Below are 23833 nucleotides of genomic sequence, written 5' to 3' on the forward strand. Positions count from 1 at the left end.
AGGCTCTGTTCTCATTATTATAGCCACGGTTAATTCAAAAATGCCATCAGATTCTCGTCTTATTTACAAATGCTGCCACTTGACTTTAACGTGACTCGTTATTGCTTCACACGCGCATATTAATCATATTCCAACTTTTATTTAACCATTTTAAAAATGTTTTTAATATAACATTTAAATTAGAATTCGCAATTATGCCCCTTATCGTCCAGTTATGGCTGTCAATGAGATGGATTTATTTATTATTGTTGCTTTTTTATTTTAGGCTAAGAAGGTGTTACAGCTGTTGATATATATATATATATATATATATATATATATATATATAATTGTTGCAAGAAAGACAGAGAAGCTAGACTTGAGAGTTGAAACAATTGCAGATGTTTTTCTTTTTTCTTATTATTCCATTATTAAAACAGTGCTCTATGATGTGTGCAACAGTGCAAGTGCGCTCGAATAATTTAACTTTAATATATTCTTCTCATATGGTAAGCTTTTAATTTGTATTGATTTAATTAGATTTTTAATTTTTTAATTAAACTGTTTTTTTTTTTTTTTTGGTTTTATATTCATGTCATTGTTAATCAAGTTAGTTACAATTTTTAAGAAAGGCTGAATTTAATAAGTTAACCTTCAAGACCAAGATTTTTATTAATACTTCAATAAGTAGCATCAAGATGTCATTTCAACCTCATCTCCCTTCTACCAAAATCTAAGACTGGTTTTAGAGAAATTGCCAAAATCTTAGTTGTTTCCACTTCCTTTGTTAATGTTTTTGTTTTTCAGTAATTTTTAAGGGAGAGATAAACTACTCTTTTTGTCTAACGACAAATTGAAGAGTGATTTTTTATTTATTTAATTAGATAATGAAGAGAATGAATAAAATATCAAATAATATTATTATAAAAGATTTATTCTTACATCAAAATATATACTACATTGTATTTTATTATGGGATAAACTATCAAATATTATAATAACAAAATAATTTTTTAAAATAATATATAAAAATTAATTTTAGTTTTAAGAAGTATAGGTTGATTAACCAATTTCATAATTTCATTAACCAACATTTCATATTTTATTAATCAATTTCATAATTTTATTAACTAAAATTTTATATTTTATTAACCAATTTTATTTTATTATTAAAAACTATTTTTATATGTGAATGTTTATAAAACAATTTCATAACTTTATTAACCAATTCTTTAGATTTTGTTAACCAATTTTGTTTTACTACTAAAAACTATTTTTAATATATTAGAATTTATTAACCAACTTCATCACTTCATTAATCAATCTTTTACATTTCATTAACCGACTTTGTGTTTACTATAAAATAAAATCATTGTTCATGTACTGTTCATGAATATCGTTAACGGTATTGTTCATGTACATGTTACTATTCATATGGCACTGTTCATGTATGGTTTCACTGTTCACGATATTGTTCACCGTATTTGTGAACAGTGTATTCGGTGTAGGGGTAAGTGTGAGTGTTAACTCAAAGTTAGCCGACACTAACTTCAACAATCCAAAACACTATTGAACCATTAATTTGCACTACATTAGAATTTGTAGGTGTATTGTTCGGTTATAGAATCAAAATTGATGTTAGTTGATGACATATAATTTTAGAATCAATGATGGTGAACTTTGATAGGTGGCGTGAGATGAACTTGTAAAATTAATATTTCGATGTCCAAGTCAGTTGATGCAGGTCAGAAGTGCACGACAATGTGAAGTCGTACAAAAGATATCGAACCACATGTAGATATTATTTGATTATCGAATTTTACTCTAACGGTGTAAAGCTAAGGCGATTGAAATGTTGAGGTTTCAGTGTTGATGAATAAAATTAACAAAAATAAACGACAAGACATGGGGTACATGATTACCTATCCCGACGTACACAATTGACTATTGAAATTGAATATGAGAAAAATAGAACGAGTTATAGAAAATAGACAAAATTGTACAACACCTACTTTTGCGGTGTGTGTACTATTTTAGGTGGATAATTTGTTTGCTTTCGCTAGCCCGAATCATCCATCTGAGAATATTTATTTAGCACGACTATGAGGCTTTCCTAACCAAGAGCGAGATACCCTTTCAGCGTCACCTCGAACTCAGTTGTTAAACAATCCACTTTCAGACACCGATTCATATCCTTTCAATATACGATCGATACTTGAGTTTCCTCGACTTTCTCAAACAACACAAGTATATTGAAGTGCTCAGACTCTAAAATAAAAATTTCTCTTATTTTTCTTATTATTTGTATACGGATGACTCAGTCGGGATTTGTCATGAGATAGATCTCATTACTCAAACATAATTAGAGACATTGCAAGATAAATGATAAAAAGGATAACATGCATAAGTTAACAAACAAAATAAAAGCAATAACAATCTAAATACGCCTTAATCAAAACAAGATTACTTGAATAACGATAAAGAAAAGTGCTCAAAAAATACAACAGAACTTAAAACAAGAGAACTAAAATTGAAAATAAGTAAAATGTAGTAAGGTCCTACATAATCCAATGATTTTCAAGTCTACTTATACCTAAAAATACAATCAAGAGCCTTAAATTTGTGCTAGTAAATGGATGAAGCTTTAAGGACTTAGATGGATCAATTTGGAACACCCAAAATCAGAAAACCATTACAAAACGCCAAAAATTCGCAACTGAAACTGGGTCCAACACAGACAGTGTCGTATAATAGATGGGCGTATGGGGAAGTGGTACGCGTAGCATACGCGTATGAGATAGGTGGTACGCGTATGGAATTGGCTGAGAATTGGGCCATACGCGTATGGGACTAGGCAATACGCGTATGGGCAGGATTGTGATTTTTCTGTGCTGTTGTTGTGCAGTTTTTGGTTGTTCAGCTGGATAATGTAATTTAGCTGAGGTATGATAGAGTAGGGATCATTTCCCGTTGTTTTGAGTAGTATAGGTATTAGTAGAGTGTGCTAATACTATGATTGATTATGATGGTATGCATAATGTTGTGAATGTATCTATTGTGTATGAAATTATGAATGGACTGTTTATGGCTTAGAGTGTGAGCATATGTCCATTGTGGATGATTGTTGATGTTTGCATGACTAAGTGATTTAGCTTGCATATTGTGGCCTTTATGGTGGTAGCTAATTCCCATGGTGAGGAATTAGTGAGTTAGTATTGTGGATTGTTGTTGATGTTTGCATGCTAGGTGATTAACGTGCATATCATAGCCCTTGGGGTGGTAGCTAATTCCCATGGTGAGGAATTAGTGAGTGAGTCACTAGGTCTCAAATGAGTGGGACTAGTGAGCTTGGTAGCCGTACCTGGATTTGGTCGGTGAGGTTGAACTATATGTTCACGAATAGTCGGTACCGCATGCATGGAGTCCCATTGCATAATGTATGTATGTATGACGTATAATATGAATGGATGTATTCCAATATTATACGTGTGTCTTATGGTTGTGTTGAGTTTGAGTATGATGATGATGATGATTATGAGTTGATATTGCCGTTGCTGAATATGTGTGATCTGATTAGGGTGATGATATGTGTTAAATTACTTAGCATTACATGATATTTTATAATGCTTATTATATCGATTGAGGAACTCACCCTTACAACTATGTTTCAGGTAACGAGCAATGATTGAGTAGGAGCTAGTGCTTGGAGTCTAGTGTAGTTCCTTAGTGGGTCATGCTCTGATAGATGTAACATCGGGATGGGATGTTTTTTAATTGTCTTATTGTTGGTTGTTGAACCATTTTACATGTAATGTGTTACATGTTTTACAATGATTGATGAGATTTCTATCCGCTGCGTATTATGCAAATGCTTATGTTTTGAATTAATAAAAGAGCATGACAGTTATTTTGGTGAATGGTGTGAAGTGATTGTGTGACACCCTTAATTGCATATCTACTCTGATATATATAATTGTTGTTTTAATTAAATATTTGGGGTATTTTAGAAGGGTGTTACAGGTGTCGTGTAAGGAAACACAGTCTGCCTGTGTTGTCCTCAACTTCTTCATATTGTAAGGACACAAACCATGTAAAGATGGAGCAAAATTTCCACTCATTAGACACCGTTTCGACTATGATTTTGTACCTAAGTCTCACTTATCGATTTTCTTCTCTTTTCGTTCTTTTATAAATCATATTAAGGCAATGAAATATGGATAATCATCACAAACTATACAAAGTTAATTGAGAATTTATTTGTCATTTACAACACATGAGCGAGTTAGCTTTTGGAAGGGGCGACCATTTCAGGTTAGGCCCGACTTACTCCGACCAACTGTTATTTATTAATTATTTTTTCGACAATGGGGATCAACCACCATTGGATTGAATAATTGAGTAAGGGTTGATTAACTTAATAGGTGCAATAATTGAATATTTTCTCTAATGTTTCAGAATTAGAGAAGAGATGGTATAGAGAAAAATTATATATCATCTCTTGGAGGAGGCAGAAAATACAGTATACGGGAGAATTGGATAAATTATACTATTTTTGCCTTCTTCTCTTGAGTTTTCCTTCCGTATTAAAACAAAATAAACTTGAAAAATGAAACAACACAAAATACATTAGAGAAGAGATGGTATAGAGAAAAATTATATATCATCTCTTGGAGGAGGCAGAAAATGCAGTATACGAGAGAATTGGATAAATTATGCTATTTTTGCCTTCTTCTCTTGAGTTTTCCTTTCGTATTAAAATAAAATAAACTTGAAAAATGAAACAACACAAAATACATTAGCAATTAAAAGTGTGGGTTTCCTCCCACAAAGTGATTCGTTTAACGTCGTTTAGCTCGACAATCCATGAGCGCAAGCACTCATGGTGGTTCCTTCAAAGATGATTATTCAACCTTAGGCTCAATGGTCTTAGGGGTCCATGCCCACCTATCTAACCATCTCTCATATTTACTACTCCCATTTTTCTTACTTTTATGGGATGGTTAATACTTCTTAATCGATGGGAGTGATTTTTGTTCTACCTTAAGTGCCGGTTGATCGGGTTCAGTTCATCACAAGTTTTAATCACATCAACTAAATAGCAAGAAAAATTTATATAAGGGTCTTTCAGGAGACTTATCATTATGACTTCAATCCTCTCATATCCTACCTCAAAGATTAACTTTCCTCTTTTAACATCAATAATTGTGCCATCAGTGCACAAAAAGGGCCTACCAACAATGATAGGTACTTGAGAATCTTCCTTAATGTCCATGATAATAAAGTCGGTTGGTATATAAAGATGTCCTATTTTTCATGGGTGCATCTTCTAACAGATCGAATGGGTATTTGACTGGTCTGTCTAATTGCAGAGAAACATTTGTGGATTTAATCTCACTCATTCCTAAGCTCTTGCACACGAATATGGGCATCAAGCTAACGTTGACCCATAAATCATACAGTACTATCTCAAACTCCAAAGTGCCAAGATGACATGGAATTGAAAAACTCCTCAGGTCCTTCCGTTTATGTGGCATACTTTGGATCATAACACTACTCGTAGCTTGATGCCCATATTCTTCATGTTCCTTTAATCTTCTCTTTTTAGACAGGATTTCCTTTTAAAAATTAACATAGGTGTGCATTTGGGAGAGAACTTAGGTGAAAGGTGTCGCGCCGCGAAAATACTACGGAGTTGCCACCGAACTTTATTTATTTCAAAAAAAAAGAAAAATATTGATAAAACCCATGAAAATAACAAATAGTCGTCGCAACCAAGAGCAAATTCAGGAGTATTATGCAAGGGGAATGTATTAACATCCCTCACATCCGTTGTACTTAACGAAAACCATTTTGTTTGTTCTTTGCGTGCACACATGTTATTATTTAAAGGTTACTTTTAAATTGATTAAAGGGGAAATATGTTTATTAGTTAGTGTGGTCGCCAAGGATTTAGACCATCGTGCCTACGTATTCTCATAGTATAATGAGAAAATCAAAGCTTCGTAGTTCGTGGTAGAAAATACGGATTTGTTGGTTGCTTTTATCGAACGATGTTAATGTTTATGTTCTAGCAGTTAAACGTTGCTTATATTCTCGCGCATGAGAGACCTAAGCGTTTGTTTGTTTGTGGTAGAATGAATGCGCTTGTATCACATTCTAGCAGTTAAATATTACTTGTATGCTTGCGCAAGAGAGACTTAAGCGTTATTTGTATTGCGGTAGAACGAGAATAACATGTCCTTTGTGAAAAGGTTTTGGATGCTTTAAGGCAGAACATTGGATTTGATTGGACCCAGAGTTTAACTCATTAATTCTAATGTGTCTATCCCATTCCGCCCCGTTTCCTTTGTGGACTTTCGTGAACACAGGTTTACTTAAATTTTTGCGTTTTTAGGTTTTAAAATGTGCAATACCCGCCGATTTTCTCCTTTCTATCCTCACTTCTTTCGCGATAAATGTAAGTTTTGGACCCGCATCCTCAATTATACTCCTCCCCGACCCATTTTTCTTTGCCGGGATGCCCATTTGCCACCCTAATTGCAATGCATAAGCGACCTAGCAAAGCACGCCGGTTGTTCGTATTGTGATTTTTCTCCGCTACGGCAGTTACACGCACTGCACCAGGCATCTCCGTAGAATCCAGCTGCTGCTCCCCTCCGTGCGGCCCCAATCGCGACACAATTGGCCGCAATTAACTATCTAGTTTTGAAATGCAGTAGATGGTATATATTTGATCTGCTCAGTTGAATTTCGAGAATTTGGCTACTGACATGAGCAAGGGTATTCATTCTCTGAAATGGGTTCTCTTGGATTTAATTGAGAGGTGCAATGATTTGAGATCCTTCAAGCAAATCCATACACAGCTCTTGACTTCTACCCTCGTTACCAATGACTTGGTTGTTCCCAAAGTTGCAAACTTTTTTGGGAAACATGTCACTGATATTCATTACCCTTGCAATTTCTTGAAGCAATTTGATTGGAGCTTGAGCTCTTTTCCTTGCAATTTGATGATTTTCGGCTATGGTGCTGGTCGCTTACCTTGGGCTGCAATCCTAGTTTATAGATGGTCTGTCCGTAATGGGTTTGTGCCTGATGTGTATACTGTCCCAGCAGTTTTGAAATCATGTGCTAAGTTTTCTGGTATTGTAGAGGTTAAACAGTTTCATACGTTGGCTGTTAAATCTGGTTTGTGGTGTGATATTTTTGTGCAAAACTCTCTTGTTCATGTTTATAGTATTTGTGGGGATACTCTAGATGCTGGTAAGGTGTTTGATGTTATGCTTGTGAGAGATGTAGTCTCTTGGACTGGTTTGATATCTGGGTATGTGAAGGCAGGGTTGTTCAATGATGCTGTTGAATTGTTTTTGAGAATGGATGTGGTGCCTAATGTAGCAACGTTTGTTAGTATTTTTGGGGCATGTGGGAAGTTGGGTTGTTTGAAATTGGGGAAGAGGGTTCATGGGTTGGTTTGTAAATACCCGCATGGAAAGGAGTTGGTGGTGAGCAATACAGTGATAGATATGTATATGAAGTGTGAGTCTGTCTCTGATGCAAAACAATTGTTTGATGAGATTCATGAAAAGGACATTGTTTCTTGGACGAGTATGATAAGTGGATTAGTGCAATGCCAGTGTCCACAGGAATCACTCGATCTGTTCGGTGAAATGTTGGATTCAGGTTTTGAGCCTGATGGGGTTATACTAACGAGTGTGCTTTCTGCTTGTGCTAGTCTTGGGCTTCTTGATTATGGAAGATGGGTTCATGAATACATTGATCGTAGACGTATCAAATGGGATGTTTATATAGGAACGTCATTGGTTGACATGTATGCAAAATGTGGTTGTATAGAGATGGCTCAACATGTCTTCAATTTGTTGCCTTCTAAGAATATCCGTACTTGGAATGCTTATATTGGTGGTCTAGCAATAAATGGACATGGGAAAGAAGCACTAGAACAATTTGGGTATTTGGTTGAATCTGGTACGAGGCCTAATGGGGTTACATTTCTAGCTGTTTTCACGGCTTGCTGCCATTCTGGCTTGGTCGATGAAGGTCGTAGCTATTTCAATCAGATGACAAGTCCCCCCTACAATCTTTCTCCCTTGTTAGAACACTATGGATGTATGGTTGATTTGCTCTGCAGGGCTGAATTGGTAGGGGAAGCTATGGAGTTGATAAAGAAAATGCCCATGCCACCTGATGTGCAGATACTAGGAGCTCTTTTGAGCGCCTCCAATACATATGGAAATGTCAGATTAACCCCAACAATGTTGAAATCACTTCCAAATTTTAAATGCCAAGAGAGTGGTGTATACGTGCTTCTGTCTAATCTATATGCAACTGATAAGAAATGGGGGGAAGTAAGGAATGTTAGGAGATTGATGAAGGAGAAAGGAATATCCAAGGCTCCAGGTTCTAGCATTATAAGGGTGGATGGTAAGAGTCATAAATTTTTAGTTGGAGATAACAGCCATCCTCAAAATGAAGATATTCACATTCTATTAAACATCCTTGCCAATCAAACCTATCTTGAGGGTCATATTGATACTCTCTCTTGATCAAACAGTCACATCGAGATGAGAGTAGCTATTGTTCCTCATAAAAAAAGATGTTTGGTTTAAATTGCAGCTATGGAATGCGTCAACTAATCAACAGTGCGGTCATTGTACCAAAGGTTCATATGAACTCCAAATAGTGTTGGTCTTATTGGTATACAACTTTGGAGAGCAATTTATGTATAGAATCAAATGTCTCAGGAGATGTTCCCAAAATTATTTTAGGATATCTTGCTGGGGCTTGGGCATGCTAAATATTTTCCAACAACATTTTATTCTGTTAAATCCATCACACATTTGACCTGAAATGTGGGGGGCAAGGATACACATGCGTTATAGAGTGCTACTATGAAGAAAGAAATTCTACATTTGGATCATTGTATTTCCGAAATGGTAAACTCCACTCAAAAGTCAGAATTATCTTGATATTAATTATTTATAAGATTGATGAAAACCAGAAATGCTAGATTTTTCAGCTCCATATGAAGTTCCTCTCCTTCATCAAAAACCTTTTCGGAATTCTTTTATCTATAGTAATACACTGTTCCTTCATGCCTTGTTTGTTTATTTTGTGGTTTTGCAATGTAATATCAACTATGAGGTTGTTTATTCATTAATATTTCCAATTTGATTTCCAACTTGCTTATTTTGTGGCTTTCTAAACTGATTTATTTTATTTTATTTTACTTCTGATAGCTGTTGATTCTGTTATTTTATAGGTTTCCAGATATTTGATGAAGAGGCCTATCACCTATGCAATGCAGCTCTTCCACCTACAGACTCATAACCATGCAATGCATTGACCATCTCTTCCACCAACAGACTCATAACCGCAAAGAACCATGAACCATGCCTCTATGCCTCTGTTCTGATCAACATTGACCACATATGAGATGGTTTCCTTCTGAGCACAGGTCTGTAATTATTATTTTGTTTATAGTTTTCTTAACTTATTGCTGAATTACACTATGGTCATTACTCCATTTCTCCACTACATGAGGATTACCCTCAGAACTGATGTTTATGAGAAATGACTGCTAACATTGTCGATATCCACTGCTTATTCTCTCACTCACAAAAGAAAGAACAAGTATCAAACTCAATTGATTATCAGCTTATGCTGCCATCCTGCTCTTTTTGTGGCATGTGATTTACTCTCCCATTGCGTTTGTTTTTCTGTTCAGGGTGATCGCTTGAGGGTAATGTTGCGTGCGGTGATATCTTTGTCTTGAAGGTTTACTAGTACTACTATTGCTCGAGATATTTCTGTTTTATGAACTTCACTAATTTCAATTTATAAATTCTGCAACTTTTGTTTTTCTCATCTATAGCATTAACAGAGATATGTTAATATAATCAAACCTAAAACAGAGGAGTAAATAACAACTTAAACCAACAATAATATAACTATAACTTGAATTTTTGAGTTTCTACAATGTACTATGATCATTATGGAAGAATCTAAAATAGAGGAAAAATAATTCAGACTTGAACTAATCTTTTGAGTTTCTACATGATTTTTTGAGGTTTCCTTTCTCATCCTAACTTGTTCTTGTATATCCTATATTCTCTTTATAATTAGATGCGGAATATGTTAGCAAATAAACCTAATTCATGATTCCCGTCGCAATATTTGCATGAAACACCGACACCATCATTATCAGCTTCCTCATCAGACCATGTTGACTTCAACTTCTCTGTTCCACCACATGTGTCAGAACAACAACACAGAGACAGATTTTGAACCACAACATGATTTTTCACCCACATGCTTTTAATAAAAGACTTCACCCTCTTTCTACATCTTGCAACCGTACTATTGCACGTGGAATTTTTCAATTCACCAAAGAGATCAAAACCAAGTTTTCTTCCTTCTTCATCTTCTTCACAATTAGCCATCAAAAGCATTGAATAAACATATTTAGCTTCATGATGACCCTCTAACGCAGCCTTTTTCAAATTCTCAAAACCCAAATTCACCATTGAAGTACTAAAATATTGCACCATTCCTTCACGATAAAGAATCTCCAAATTATCATTCTCTCTACAACGTCTCAAGAACGAGGTTTCTTTTTCGTTTGTGAACCACGGAAGTGGAATCAAAGCAAAGTTTTCCATGGATGCATGTTGATAAACGTAACCTTCTTCTGAAGCATTAAGAAAATCTTTGCAACTTAATTTCATTTGGCAAAGATCAGCCATTGAATGTGATGCAACCTTTCCAACAATCTCCACCAATAATTCGTTTGGAAGAGTTTTTACGATGTTGATGGGAGAAGCGTGTTTTTTTTTCTTCTTCAGTTTATTAATTTCCTTCTTCGCTCTTAACAAAGCCATTTTATTAAACCTTAAGAAATGAGAGGACGAACTTCAATTTATAGGACTTATTTAGAAGACTCCTGAATTAAATAAATAAAATTTAATTTGAAAATTACTTAAAATAAAAAAAATTATATAAAAAAATAGGAATTTAATAAAGTTATACATAATGGCGGTTGGACATAGTGAAAATAGAAAAAGTAGCCGCCAACGTGTCAAAATGGGTTTTTGGTTTTCCTAAACCCACATAAACCGATTCTGGAATTCGGTAGGGGAGGGTGGTGGAGTGGAGATGGATAACAGTCCCACCCAGCTGGATTACTATCATGACATGTGGAACCTCCAATCTACTGCCACACTTGTTTCTCACTTCAAGGTTTTTTTTTTAATTATTATTATTATTATTATTATTATTATTATTGTTATTGAATTTTTATTTTTCAATTTTTTAATTTTGAGAAAATGATGAAAAGGGAGATGATGGGAGGCATGTTTTGATATTGGATCGGACTATTTTCTATCCGCAAGGTGGTGGTCAACCGGCAGATACTGGATTCGTATACATTCATGACTTAGATGTCAAGTTTTTGGTTCATGATGTTCGATCAAAAGATGGAATTGTATGTTTTGTTTTTGGAAACATTATATTTCTTTTGTTGTTAAATTCTGTCTGCTGTTTTTATTGTTACTTTAATTTTGTCTAGGTTTTACATTACGGCGTATTTGAGGGTTTTGGAGAGGAGTTTGAGACCATACTCAAGAAAGGGAAGGAGGTTTCTCTATTTGTTGACGAGCATAGACGAAAATTGAATTCTAGGTATTTTCTTAGTTAGTAGCTATCAATTATTTGCATATGAATCATTGCATCCGTAGCTATGATTTACTTGACATCATTGAAAAGATGTCAAAATTAATTTTGCATCACAAAAATCAATTTTGACTCCTCAAAAGAGCCAAATTTTTACTATATCAATTAAATCTGGATTTGATTTGTTTTGCTAAACTATGGAGTATATGACCAATGTAACTCATTAATCCTACATTAATGATGAAAGTGCTAAATGAATGATACATTAAGCTTTTTGGTGAGAAAATGTAGCTTGGTGATTTTTATGTGGTGCTGACCATTAGTTTCCCTGCCTCCCCAACCAATTTTATTTCCATTACACACTTTCTTAAAACTCTCGTTTGAATGTATGATACTACTACACTGTGTTTCCAAAAATTTGTAATTCTGCTACTATGAATCTCATATTTTTTTTGTTTGTTGTCTAGGTTGCATTCAGCAGGGCATTTGCTTGATATTTGTATGGAAAAAATTGGATTAGGTCATTTAGAGCCCGGAAAAGCTTACCATTTTTCTGATGGGTATACTATACTATTTACAACCTTTTTATCCTGTCTACTTAATATACCAGCTTTGATAAGTGTCAAGAAAATTACGAACTTTACTTTGGACTTGCTATTTTGTTAACAGGCCTTGGGTTGAATATAAAGGTGTAATTCCACCAAATGAAATGCAGAATAAGCAAAAGGAGCTAGAGCTAGAAGCTAATGCTTTAATTACCATGGGTGGGAAAGTAAGTTTAGGTGTTTATGACCTGGCTTTTATATTTGGCAGTGGTACTTTTTACTTGTTCTGAAAATCTTCTCCTTGCCATGTAGGTTTCTGCTGATATATTACCATATGATGAAGCTGCCATGCTTTGTGGTGGTATTCTTCCTGATTATGTTTCTAAGGTCAGTCTATAAAAGAAATATACTACGCCACAAATAATTCCTGTGTTCTTCATCTTAAACTACTTACCAGTTTTCGTATATAACTGTGGTGTGTTCTTCATCTTAAACTACTTACCAGTTTTCGTATATAACTCTGGTGTGTTCTTCATCTTAAACTACTTACCAGTTTTCATATATAACTGTGGTGTGTTCTTCATCTTAAACTACTTACCAGTTTTTGTATATAACTGTGGTGTGTTCTTCATCTTAAACTACTTACCAGTTTTCGTATATAACTCTGGTGTGTTCTTCATCTTAAACTACTTACCAGTTTTCGTATATAACTGTGGTGCCTGTGAGTTTGTTGTTGAATAAGACTCTATTGGAATTCAAGTGTGAGTAGTAAAGTTCAACATCAACTAAAAATGGAGGAAAGTTGGGTATATAAAAGAGGTGACCCCAATTCCCATTGCCTTAAGGTTTTAAGTGGATATGTGGTGTCAAGATCTCTTGGATCTTGAATACGTTAAAGCCATTGACACTTCCGGCTTATGATTTTTATTTCCAAATATGAATATTTCATGAATTTTGATTTATTTATTTTAGTTTTTTAACAATTATGTGTTCATTAGTGTGCCGCTATTCGAGACTGATCACATAAACTATGATTGGTTTATAACAACTTAAACAATTTTAAATTTCATCTCTAGAATCAGTCTGTTTTGCTGTTTAGTATATCTAGTTTTAATGCATCAACTCATACAGGAAAGCACACCTCGCATTGTGCGGATAGGAGATAACCCGGGCTGTCCCTGCGGTGGTACCCATGTTTTAAATATTTCAGACATTACAAAAGTTAAGGTGTGTAATCCATTTACTTCTTACACTACTCAACAAAAAGGTTGATTTGATGATATTTACATTAATTTACTCTTTTATTATGTTTCATATTATGATTTGATCTATATATAAAAAGATGTTTTTCTTTGGTTGCTAATCTATATAACATTTTGCTTATAGTTAGTTATACGTGTATTTGATCAGGTTTCTCAAATTCGGTCGAAGAAGGGATTGACAAAAGTATATTACAATATCGAATCTTAGTTAAATGGTCGAGTCTTCTATCAATGAACTGTTTGAGATTCATGGCAATGACTACTCCTGGCTAGGCTAAGGCTATCTAAATTTGAATCATAGTTGTCTCTTAGAACAACTATATTTTATCTATTTATGGTTTATGGATGCTGAGTTTGAAAAAGAACAATAATGCAATAACTTTAGTTTGTGATGACAGTGACACATTCACACATATACAGCATATATAGAAATAGCCTTATACGTTCTTCTCTTGCAGTCATATTATACTCCTCATTCCAAATTCTGGTTTCTCCTTTGGATTTGGAATCAAACTCAATAACCACCCTTTCTTTTTGCTTCAAGCTCACGCATATTGACCAAAGCATTTTTCATTCAGCATTTCTCACACGTCATAATCACAATGATTTTGATCTTTGTGTCCCCATCCTCACATTGTGTGGGTGGTAGTGATGAGTTTGGCACCTTGTCCTCTAAACCCTTTTCCCTTTGCTTTGGCTGCCTAAAAACGAGGCGAAACTTAAGCTTACAACGAACAAGTCCAAGTACATCTGCATATTCGTATTTGGTTGGTGTTGTTTATAGTATTTTTAGCAAAATCTCTTTTAAATAGAAAAATGGGGTACAAAAGGGGAATCTCACGTTGAGGTTAGGCCATTCAAATTCTTCCGTGCGGAACATATGTTGGGCAATAATTCAACATAATGGGCATCCTATCCGATTCCATAACATAAAGTAACATAATGTTTCACCCAATTTTATGTTGTTTTCATCATTAAAAACAAGAACTTAAGAAACTAGACTGACTAGAAAGTGGAAATGTCTAATATGATTATTTCTAAAAATAAAATTATGTTTGTAAAAAACAACTAAGAAAGTATTTGCTAAGAAAAGCCCTACACCATTGGTCATCCAGTTTGGTGATCAAGTCCTACAACATCTTCATTACAATAGTCTCATTCACATGATAGAGTCTCTTAAAACTCAAACTATCGTTGACTTTATGTTGACAATACACATCCCAACTCATCAGATGTGCTTTCCGCCCATGCTCGGTGTCCAAATTGGACGTCTACACAAATTTAAGCAGACATTTTTATGTGTAATTTTGGAACAATTATAAGTTGTAGAGAACAAAAAGTAAATAAAATATATAGTATAGAAATAATTACCCTATGGTGAAGGAATTTTGATTTCAAAACAACAAAAGGCCAATGACAAAAGGTTCAAGAGTGAATTTTTAGAACGATTTAAAGTAGAAAAGATGCACATTAGATTTTGATTTTGACCAAAAGAAACAATATCGTCCTCCAACACTTTAATCACTATTTAATTCAATCAGATGGTTGTCTGCACAATATACCACATCATGTGCGAACGATTTCAACCGCTCTTGATATATAAGGGAAAATCACGTCATTTTAGGTATTTAAATTCACATTCATTTTCATACTATTTCTCATTCATTCAGTGACTTGGGCATTGGAGTGCTAATTTTACAGATCCGCTCTACTTCGTCACATCAGAAGTATTGTTCCACTACAAAGAGATACAACTCTGCCACGTTATCTTCTATTTCGAGTTCCCAACCGAACCTTATCTTCTATTTCGAGTTCCCAACCGAACTTAGGCATCATATATGGGTATTCACTTCTGATTCTCGCTAATTTTCATGAAAAACTAATGTTTCTTCACTAAAAATCCTGCTCACCGATATTCTTTCTAGAAACTTCATCTCTTTCACAAGCATCTCTACTATCAAACTCATCGAACATGGTGACATCCAAAGCCATTCGATCTTATGCCAACGACAAGCTATTGCTGAAACCGCCAAAGCTCCACTTTTCCTCCCCCTTCTTCGGTGGAAGGGGTCCAATTCTTATGGCATCTCCATTTGATCCTATATAACAAGATTTCATTTCTCCAAGAGTTGGTCAAAGAGCGTTCAAAAATCTCACGTTCTTCATACCTATATAGCAACCTAGTCAGGGAGAACCATCACATAGACCTCCTTCACAACCTGTTGTACCTGGACAACAAATACTCCTAAGCTTTCGGTTGTTGCAAGGTTGTTGCAAGAAAATCATGAAATGCAGGGAGCCATCGGCTTTCTAAACAATGTCTACAATCTAGTACACCAGCATAACTCACAATTCTTGGCCTATAGGATACTCAAAATTGACGAGAACCTTAAAATTAAAGAGAACCTCATAATTGAAGAGAACCTCAAAATTAAAGAGAATATGCAATACCCCATCACTATACAGGAGGCGACCTCCCACGTTAAACAAGTCGCCACACCATAACCAATCCTTCTTGGCATAGTTATGCCACGAAGAGAGGCCACAAAATCAAGATATTCACTACCAAATAGAAACCATGAAGTTCATTTATCCATCAAAGATACACCCAAGAGGATCACTTCAAATAAAAAATAAATAAGGGACTATGCATCAAACTCATCCCTAATAAAGATCGGTTCCCCATTCACCATTTCATGATTTATATAATTTTTCTCTAGCGAAATATGCACCGTAGGATAAAATTAGCTCACCTGCTACAACACATTATCGAAAGAAACATGCACGACATGGAAAACTGTTGGTGTAAGCCCCAGAGGCCAATACTTTTGGTACTTGTATCAAATTGTTTATTAATAATAAAAGGCTTTTTCTTTATTATGTTTGTTTAATAAAGAATAGATAGTCCGTTTAATGTATCAAGTGTGACTTAATCATGAGACCACATTAAACATAAGGACACTATTCTTAAAGTATCTGTAGTCGAGCTTTATTGTGAAGTGGGATAACATTAAAGCATGAAGACTATTATGTTTATAGACTGATGATCACATCTCGTGGATCATGGATAAGGAGTTATCAAGTCTTAAACATAGGTATGAATATTAAGAGTAATATTTATACTGGATTGACCCGCAATGAGAATACTATATAGAATGTTATGCAAAGTGTCATAAGTTATTCTCATGGTGATAATGGTGTATACCACCCTTCGACCTGAAACCACTATGGACCCTAGATGTAGAGTCGAGTGCCTTATTGTTGATCAAACATTGTCCGTAACTGGATGACCATAAAGATAGTTGATGGGTACTCCACAAAGCATGCTAAGGGACATGAGTGACCTAGATGGAATTTGCCCATCCTGCGTAACAGGATAAATGTCTATGGGCCCAATATTGAACTGGACAAGGATGACACGGTCTATGCCTTGTGTTCAATATAGACATAAGGGCAAAAGGGTAATTATACACATAAGTATTATCACATAAGGATTTGTCAGATCACATGACATTTTCGTGTCTTAGGTAGCAGTGATGTGTTGCTAGATACCGCTGACTGTTTATTATGTTAAATGCGTGATTTAATATAATTGACAATGCCGCGAAAACCTACAGGGTCACACACAGAGGACGGATTGATGAGAGATAGAGTAACTAAGAAACAACGTAAGGTATGATGCACTTAAATAAATTATAGAACATCGTAAGGTACGGTGTACTTAAGTATAATACGAAATATGGTAAGGTACCACGCGCTTAAGTGATTTTGGCATATTATAAGATATGGGCCACATACACTTAAGTGGGCTTTTTAGCTTATAACCCACACAAGTGGTTCTATAAATAGAACCCTTGTGCAGAAGCATTAGAGCAGTTGCAATTTCGTCTCTCTCTCTCTCTCTCTCTCTCTCTCTCTCTCTCTCTCAAAGCCTTCATTCGTAGCAGCTAGCACTGAGATTGAAGGAATTCGTTCGTGTGGACTGAGTAGAGGCGTTGTCATTGTTCAACGTTCGTGATCGCTCCGTAGATCTACATCAAAGGTTACAATCGCCACAAGAGGTAACGATTCTATCACTGATCATGCCCATTCGTAAGGATCATTAAAGGAGAAATTTTAAATTCCGCTGCGTTTTGGATCGCCCTTCTTCTTCAAAACCATCTTCTACTAACTTCGTATAATTCTTTTATAAGACAATATTTTCAAGACGCATCTACCAACGGTCGTCCTCAGTCTTCTTCCAACCTTCTCATACCTCTTTTAAAGAAGCCTTCAGCTCATCTACCATCTTATAGGAAAAACCAAGTATTTACCCTAACAAGAGTGGCCTCAACCTTGGTCAGTGTTGTTCGTTAAAGGGCTAGAGCTTCATCACTCTTCTTCACATCGTGTTCAAGTGACCACACCTTCTCGGTCTATGTGTTGGGGTACCTGAAAGTTTCTATAATTGCCCATATCCCCAAAAGCAAGATAGACGCCTCTTTAAGCTCTTCCAAGTACCGGTCTTGCTCGATTGGGAGAGTATGGTCAGGTTCTTAAAGCACTTCTTTTTCTTTCTGAAGACGGTCGGGAAAAATACCTCTCCCATATCCGCAGTACCAAAGGCCAAGACGACAATGCTTGCCAAGTATGATACACCACTCCGACTAACTCCTTTTGGCGATCAACTTCAACCATGCTTCAAAAATAGGTATAACCCTCTTCAGAGATAGAAGTTCTAAATTCCCCGACCATTTGTGAACCTTTACAAGAAAAGAGAGAATGAGGGTAATGCAATCGTTGTCGATGGAGAGCCTTCTTTAGAATAAAATCCCCCTAAGTTTTTCTCAAGCACTTGGGGCCGACTAATAGCTGAACTTTCATCATGAAATGCCTCAAGCTCAGCGCTAAAGACATGGCACCTCACACCCACATGTGGGACGAGCTTAAAGCATCTTCCACTACGACTGAGTCAAGAGAAAGCTCTGGAGTCGGAGTACTTCCATCGAATGGGATGTTAGCAACGCCTACCAACAAGGGGACAATCCGAGAGGCACTATTCAATTGCTGCATTGTTTTGTAACATTTTTTTGTATTTGCACGCCACGATTAGACGTGTTAAAAATTAAACCACCAAATGAACATTCAAGAAAAAGAGGATTCCCTGTGTTACTCACAAAAAATAATCTTTTTAGCCTCTATCGAGCCAGTGTCCACCAGCAAACGCATCTCTATGTACCACTTATTATATTTCTTCGACGTAGCATCATAAGGGGTAACGTCGTCGACGAAAATCAAATCCCCTAAAAAAGATATCAATTACCTCTTCACATAAATGTTCTCTTGAGACAAATGATCCATCTTAAGACCCAAGTCCTAGAGTCCGCCAAGAAATGGATCTAATGCCAAAACTTGGAGAATTGATATGAATATTAATAAGGTGGCCTAAGTTCTATGGTACACAGGTTAGCATGAGTCTTCTCGGTGAGATGAGTAACCAAGTAGTACTGATCCTTGAAATATTTCACACTTTCTAAGTAAACGTTGAACATCTTGGTACACTATATGAGAGATATCAGGCCTTGACCCCATACTGAATCGGCGGCGTTGCATTGAGCTTTAATGAAATGGAAGAAAAGTGTAACAGTCGACATTCCCTTCTTTTACCCGCACCAATACTTTAATACTTTGACGTAAGTCTAACTCACCAGATACAATTTCGAAGGAGCATCGTTTAAAGACAAATTTGACATCCTTATCAAATGACATTTATGGCAAGGAGGTTTATGAAAATTCAAGACAAAAATACCCGAAATATTGTAACCCTCTTCCCTAAAAACCTTAATGAATAAAGCATGAATAGAAAAGAAGGAAGCCTGTGTACTACCTCGAATAAACAGAGTTGATGGACCACATGTTGCAGATCCTGTCAAAAAGAGCGACACGAGTAGGTCAGATACGAAGAAAAATATAGAAATAATGGTCGTAAGAGAAGAAGTTGCTGGCGAGATAGTAGAAGAGTTCAAAATTTCACAAATGATAGAGAAATAGTAACTAGTAGTTCAAAAACTTCATATATGTGTCTAAACAAGGGCGAACTGTTGCAATCTATTACATTGGGAAACACAAACTACACCAATAAAGATCAATATCACATTATGAAATGTTTATAATACTTGAGTATACTAAGACATATATGATGTCATTGTCATAAGATATAGGGACACTCATTAGGAATTCCCTGCGAAAAACCGCCGATTAAGAGAAAGACATTTAAAACATCTATTCCCAATGCTAATGAAATCCCGTAAAGACTACTCACTTATTTATGCTAACAACTGGCCTAAAGGTGTGCACGGAGAAATCCTCATTCCATATAATAGGAATAAGGGCTTGGGCATCAGCTTTTTTAGACCTTCCGCAAGACCCATGTAATGGCTCAAGAGTGAACTCCAAGTAGAATGACCCACGGAATAGATAGACCTTCACTCTAATCAGAAGTAAACAATTTTGCCCTCTAATGCATTAATCACCGTCTAATTCAATCAGATGGAAATCCGCACAACTCTTCGCATCACGCACGAACGGTTGAAACCGCTCTTGATATATGTATGTATATATATATATATATATATATATATATATATATATATATATATATATATATATATATATGGGAAAACGCACTATTTCAGGTATTCAATTGCATTCTCACTCTCACATTACTTCTCATTCTCTCTCTTACTTAGACGTTGAAGGGCTAACATTGTAAGTCTGTCCCGCTCCATCATATCGAGACAGAACTCCACTACCTCATCTTTTATTTCTAATTCCTAACCGAACAATAAAAATTATGTGTAGTTTTGAAAACAATTATAAGGTATATAATACAAAAAGTAAATAAAAAATATAGTATATAAACCATGACGATCAAAGATGAGTTACAAGAAAAATAATACTGTTAAATTTTTCAACGACAAATTTTAGTTTTACAAAAATATTTTTCAATCTAATCAATTTTTTATAATATAAACCATACAAACCTAACATGTTTAAGGTATTTTTTAAATCTTTTGATGATTTCAAAGGTTGTGCAATGAGTGACAACGAACTTTATTTATAATTGATAAAACTTTAAAGATTCAAATCAAACTCAAAATATGACTCATTACGAAACAAATCTGAGAACCAAATCAATCTTACGAACCATCCATCGCAGACGTCACCATTTTGAAGGAGCACCTCCACAGCCACAATCACGCCCCTCGCCAGAAAAATCAGCAATACTAAAAGATTTTTTTTTTTCTCTTATTTTCTCACTTGAGTTTTAAAGACAATATTAGAACAATGAACTTTTTATTTTTTACTCAACTCATTTCCAAATTTTGTGTTTCAAAAATAATAAGTGAAAAAGAAAATGAATAAACATGAGGTGACATTGTTAGCTAAACTTAGTAATTAGAAAGTGAGAGATAACAAGAGAAGACATAGATACAACACAAAGGAAGAAGTGGCCAAGTAGGTGTTAAGCTGAAAATAGGAAAAGTTTTGTTGGATGTTGATTGTTAAAATATAGTAGCTAACTAACGTGTAGAAATGAAACTCAAAGAAAACGAGTGATTCTTTTTGTGAATAACAAAGTGGACAAAATAGAGAACTACTAAATCTAACTTCAATTCTATGCCCCTCTTGTGTTTCAATGTTGACACATATTCTCCACTTCTTGGTTCACAAAATGCGACCAAAACATTTTTCCTCTATGCTCTCTTCACCTTTGTGAATTTCTAAGTCACACTCCCACTCTCTCTCTCTCTCTCTCTCCCTCTCTATATAAACTCACAATTCCTCTTCTCTCTTTCTGTATAGCTTGTCACATTCTGAATTCAACAATTCTTTTATCTTTCTTTATCTTCACTTCTCCATCATACTCTCATCTAATGGTAATAACTGAGGTAAGTGTCTGTTCTTTCTTTTTCTTTTATTCATTTGTGCTATCACCATGATTTGGACTATTTGCTTGCCTTATCTTGTTATGAACGTTCATTCAGGTATAAATTTAGACCTTTACTTAATGTAACACTGACACCTCTAAAAAAAGGCGTGTCTGTATCTGCGTGTCTATCAGCGTGTGTGAGACCTTTTCTAGCACATCACAGTGTGTATTTATGTGTAGTGAAATTATTTTGATATGATTCTAGTGGTGTTGATAGTATTGAGAATGGATTTTTGAATGCAGGAGAGAAACATGCTTGGTCCTGAAGGAGAAATTAAAATAAGTTTTGGTTATAAATGCAATAATGATAGAGGTATTTCTAGCGAGATCGCTAATGGGTACAAAAATCATCCCGAAATCCGTAGAACAAGTAGTTTCTCTTGTTTATCTGGTGCAGCCTTAAGTGCAAATGCTACACTAGCCAACACAAACATCTGCAATGGTAAGATAGGTGGAGAGATCCTTCCAAGTTGGGACTCTCCTAACTCGTTTCGTAGAGTACCTTCTTCGCCAAGTCTTTCACGATTCGACAGACTATCGTCTTCCCTCCCAAATAGTCTCTCTTACCTTAGTTGCAGTCCATTAACTGCTAGTGACAGCCTTGAATATGAAAAATCTGCAAGTGATCGTTCGAGCAGCGACGGATTTCTTATTGCCACAGAAGTTCAAGTAGCAGGAGGAGCTGCAGGCGAAGATAGAGTTCAAGCTGTTTGTTCTGAAGAAAATGGCTGGCTCTTTTGTGCAATTTACGACGGTTTTAATGGAAGAGATGCTGCTGATTTTTTAGCAGGTACACTTTACGACACCATCATATCGTATCTAGATAAGTTAATTTGGGAATTGGAGCCAGGTTCCATCGCAGCTCCCCATCACACGGATTTGGGAGAATTCTTTCCATATAAGATGGATGACAGTCTTCATTGTCACCAGGATCGTTCTCAGTCAAGAACAACGCGCAAATCTTTTTCACTCGGGGTGCTTGATAGCCTCGATCGTGCTCTTAGTCAGGCTGAGAATGATTTCTTATACATGGTTGAGCAGGAAATGGTGGAACGTCCGGATTTAGTTTCGATTGGATCTTGTGTTCTGCTTTTGCTTCTTCATGGTAATGATTTGTATACGTTGAATCTCGGCGACAGTAGAGCAGTATTGGCGACATGCAGTAACTGTGACAGAATGAATAAGAGTGAGAGACTCAAGGCTATACAGCTTACAGATAATCACACTGTCGATAATGAAGCTGAAAGAGCTAGACTCATTGCGGAACATCCCGATGATCCTAAGGTCGTCATAGCAGGAAAAGTGAAAGGTAAATTGAAGGTTAGTCGCGCATTCGGAGTTGGCTACTTAAAAAAGGTTTGTATTTTCTTTTACTTTTTTCAGTGTCTTAAGATATTTCCATAAACTCTTTCAAACACTTCGATCCGTGTTTATTATCATTCCCTTGCAGAAAAATCTGAATGATGCTTTGATGGGAATCCTTAGAGTTCGCGACCTTACGAGTCCACCATATGTTTCCACTCAACCATCACTAAATGTCCATAAAATCTCGAATTTCGATCAATTTGTTATACTAGGGAGTGATGGTTTATTCGACTTCTTCAGCAATGACGAGGCGGTGAAACTTGTAGAGTCTTACATCTTAAGCAACCCTTTTGGTGATCCTGCAAAGTTTCTCATAGAGCAACTTGTAGCTAGAGCAGCTGATTCTGCAGGTCAGTTTTTCTATATCTTATGCTACATTTTAAGTTTGCGCGCACACGAATATAGATTGTTATGCGCTGTATTGACAAGTAAAGCCGGTACAGGTTTCAGCATGGAAGAGTTGATGAATGTTCCGCCCGGGAGGAGAAGAAAGTACCATGATGATGTTACTGTTATAGTGATCATGCTTGGGATGAATCAACGGACTTCAAAAGCTTCAACTTGCATCTAAGACGAACCAAGATACGACACAGTTTTCAATCTCGACCGTTAATATGAGATATGACAGTTTAGATTACACAATAACCGCGTGACACAGTTACTGCACCAAATCCAAATTCATATGAAATTGTCCAAAGATAACATGTGTGTAAACTTGCATGTAAGTAGTTTTTCAATGAATGCTCTTTGGTTAGATAAATTTATGGTATTGAAAGTGTATATATCCTTGTAAAACATATTTTCATATTTGTGCGTTTTTTTTTAAAAATTTAAATTTCAGTAGTCGCCTTAGGTTATTATTTCTATTTTGTTTCTATATCAAAAATAAAATTTCTTCTTTATCATTTGAAAGACATTGTCCTATTATGAGTGTGATTTCTAGTAATGTAGTAGTGCTTGTTTGTTTCACCTTGCATCACCTTTTTATCTTCTCGGGCTTCAAGCTTCTGATAATGGACTACAACACT

The 23833-nt window shown here is 35.5% G+C and overlaps 4 protein-coding genes across 4 annotated transcripts; 3 read left to right on the forward strand and 1 right to left on the reverse strand.

Annotated features, from left to right (window-relative positions):
* The first annotated feature begins 6420 nt into the window (after positions 1-6420).
* Positions 6421-9856, forward strand: LOC127073302 (pentatricopeptide repeat-containing protein At4g38010). The gene is made up of 3 exons (XM_051014451.1): positions 6421-8927; positions 9254-9448; positions 9719-9856. Exon 1 carries the CDS (start codon positions 6750-6752, stop codon positions 8535-8537), a length of 1788 nt encoding a protein of 595 aa, XP_050870408.1. The 5' UTR covers positions 6421-6749; the 3' UTR covers positions 8538-8927; positions 9254-9448; positions 9719-9856.
* A 58-nt stretch (positions 9857-9914) lies between these two features.
* Positions 9915-10920, reverse strand: LOC127073304 (putative F-box protein At1g67623). The gene has a single exon (XM_051014453.1). The coding sequence runs from the start codon at positions 10869-10871 to the stop codon at positions 10113-10115; it is 759 nt and encodes a 252-aa protein (XP_050870410.1). The 5' UTR covers positions 10872-10920; the 3' UTR covers positions 9915-10112.
* Positions 10921-11015: 95 nt separating this feature from the next.
* On the forward strand, positions 11016-13865 carry LOC127073303 (uncharacterized). The gene is made up of 8 exons (XM_051014452.1): positions 11016-11229; positions 11327-11473; positions 11558-11670; positions 12129-12221; positions 12331-12433; positions 12519-12593; positions 13338-13433; positions 13617-13865. Exons 1-8 carry the CDS (start codon positions 11146-11148, stop codon positions 13674-13676), a joined length of 771 nt encoding a protein of 256 aa, XP_050870409.1. The 5' UTR covers positions 11016-11145; the 3' UTR covers positions 13677-13865.
* Positions 13866-21119: 7254 nt separating this feature from the next.
* Positions 21120-23717, forward strand: LOC127073305 (probable protein phosphatase 2C 40). Its single transcript, XM_051014454.1, has 4 exons — positions 21120-21399; positions 21684-22796; positions 22891-23155; positions 23249-23717. Exons 1-4 carry the CDS (start codon positions 21385-21387, stop codon positions 23374-23376), a joined length of 1521 nt encoding a protein of 506 aa, XP_050870411.1. The 5' UTR covers positions 21120-21384; the 3' UTR covers positions 23377-23717.
* Positions 23718-23833: the final 116 nt, after the last annotated feature.

The sequence above is a fragment of the Lathyrus oleraceus genome, chromosome 4 (genome assembly GCF_024323335.1).
Source record: "Lathyrus oleraceus cultivar Zhongwan6 chromosome 4, CAAS_Psat_ZW6_1.0, whole genome shotgun sequence".
Classification (NCBI taxonomy): Eukaryota; Viridiplantae; Streptophyta; class Magnoliopsida; order Fabales; family Fabaceae; genus Lathyrus; species Lathyrus oleraceus.